The sequence below is a fragment of the Penaeus monodon genome, chromosome 22 (genome assembly GCF_015228065.2).
Source record: "Penaeus monodon isolate SGIC_2016 chromosome 22, NSTDA_Pmon_1, whole genome shotgun sequence".
In the NCBI taxonomy this organism is placed as follows: domain Eukaryota; kingdom Metazoa; phylum Arthropoda; class Malacostraca; order Decapoda; family Penaeidae; genus Penaeus; species Penaeus monodon.
In genome coordinates, this window is record NC_051407.1 from 33,150,546 (window position 1) to 33,152,062 (window position 1,517).

Below are 1,517 nucleotides of genomic sequence, written 5' to 3' on the forward strand. Positions count from 1 at the left end.
TTCTTTCTTAATCTTTGTATGATTCCATGAGAACTACTGAAAATACTATCATTATTAGGATTAGCCATGTCTATTTTTGGTATGGCATAACATAAAGTCATTTAACTAGAAAATATGGTAGGAATGTGTATTAACAAATGTTTATTTCAGAATGTGGAACTTCCTGATACATTTACACAAGAACTCCGGTCCCTTTTAGAAGGTTTACTTCACAGAGATGTTGACAAGAGACTGGGCTGTAAAGGAAGAGGGTAAGGCACTTGGGAGTCATTGTTCATTTAATGGTTTCTACTTTATATTTAATCTATATGCATTGACCTGCACTTTAGCTAATGCTTCAGTTACATAACTAAAAGATTGCTTGGAAGTGAGAGCGATTATGAATAAATGTTTTAGGGAGGGAATGATCTCATTTATATTTCTTAGCTTTTAGAAATCATTAATAGACTGCCATCAAATAGATTATGTTATTTTACACAAATTAGGTATTCACCTTAGCAAAAATGTCAGAATTAGGGGTTAGGTGAATTTTAATTTCCTTTATGAGTATCTAGTAATTTTTGTAGCTATAAAAGTAAATATTATTGTTCCATATGATACAAGTTACTGATAAAATTTTTAATCTCAAGGGCTGATGAGGTTAAAGAACACCCTTTCTTCGGAGGCTTGGACTGGCAGCAGGTCTACCTCCAGAAGTACCAGCCTCCTCTCATCCCTCCAAGGGGAGAAGTCAATGCTGCCGATGCCTTCGATATTGGGTCTTTTGACGAAGAGGACACCAAAGGCATTAAGGTATGTGAAAGAGAATGGATTTTCTGTATGGTTTCTGGCATTTTCTGAAACACTGTGCTGTCTTCTAAATTGGAGAATTTTTTAAAGAGGATTTTGATATGGCTGTTTTGATGATATAAGCAGGTGCATTTAATATGTATGATCTATTAACTGGATACATTTTTCACATTTGAATAATACTTTTTGCTGATATAAGATTGTCTCTCTAGCATCCTTTTTTGGGGGGTTGTTGTTGTGTTGAATATATATGCATCTTATCACAACCAAATTGTATTATGTAAGTTATACTGTAATTAGTTATTTTCTAATTTGCAGTTAATGGAAGCAGACCAGGATCTTTATAAAAACTTTCCGTTGGTAATAAGTGAAAGGTGGCAAACTGAAGTGGCAGAAACAGTATTTGAGACAATCAACCAGGAGGCAGATAAGGTAGAACATAAACGTCGAGCAAAACACAAATTTAAGTTTGACACGGATGAGAAAGGTAAGCCTGTTTGACCACTTGATTGATTATGTAGGATTGTGCATATGTGAATTTTGTAGTGTTACTGAGTAACTGCTTAGTCACTCTAAGGTTTGAAGGTTCCCTTTGATATTTTTGTGAATCAAAAGTATAATGGCTGATTATGTGACCAGTCAGATTAAGTGATAGTATTTTATTCATTTTTTTTTTTCTCAGCACCTTTTAATGAATTATTATATATATTGAAACCTTAATGGTAGTC

At 33.7% G+C, this 1,517-nt stretch overlaps 1 protein-coding gene across 1 annotated transcript in view; it reads left to right on the forward strand.

Annotated features, from left to right (window-relative positions):
• LOC119587090 (G protein-coupled receptor kinase 1-like) overlaps positions 1–1,517 on the forward strand; it is a gene marked incomplete at its 5' end in the record, with an annotated part of 148,076 nt that overhangs the window by 143,513 nt on the left and 3,046 nt on the right. The window contains 3 exon segments of the mRNA XM_037935840.1: positions 151–251; positions 630–792; positions 1,108–1,276. Of these exon segments, the coding sequence (XP_037791768.1) occupies positions 151–251; positions 630–792; positions 1,108–1,276 (433 nt within the window).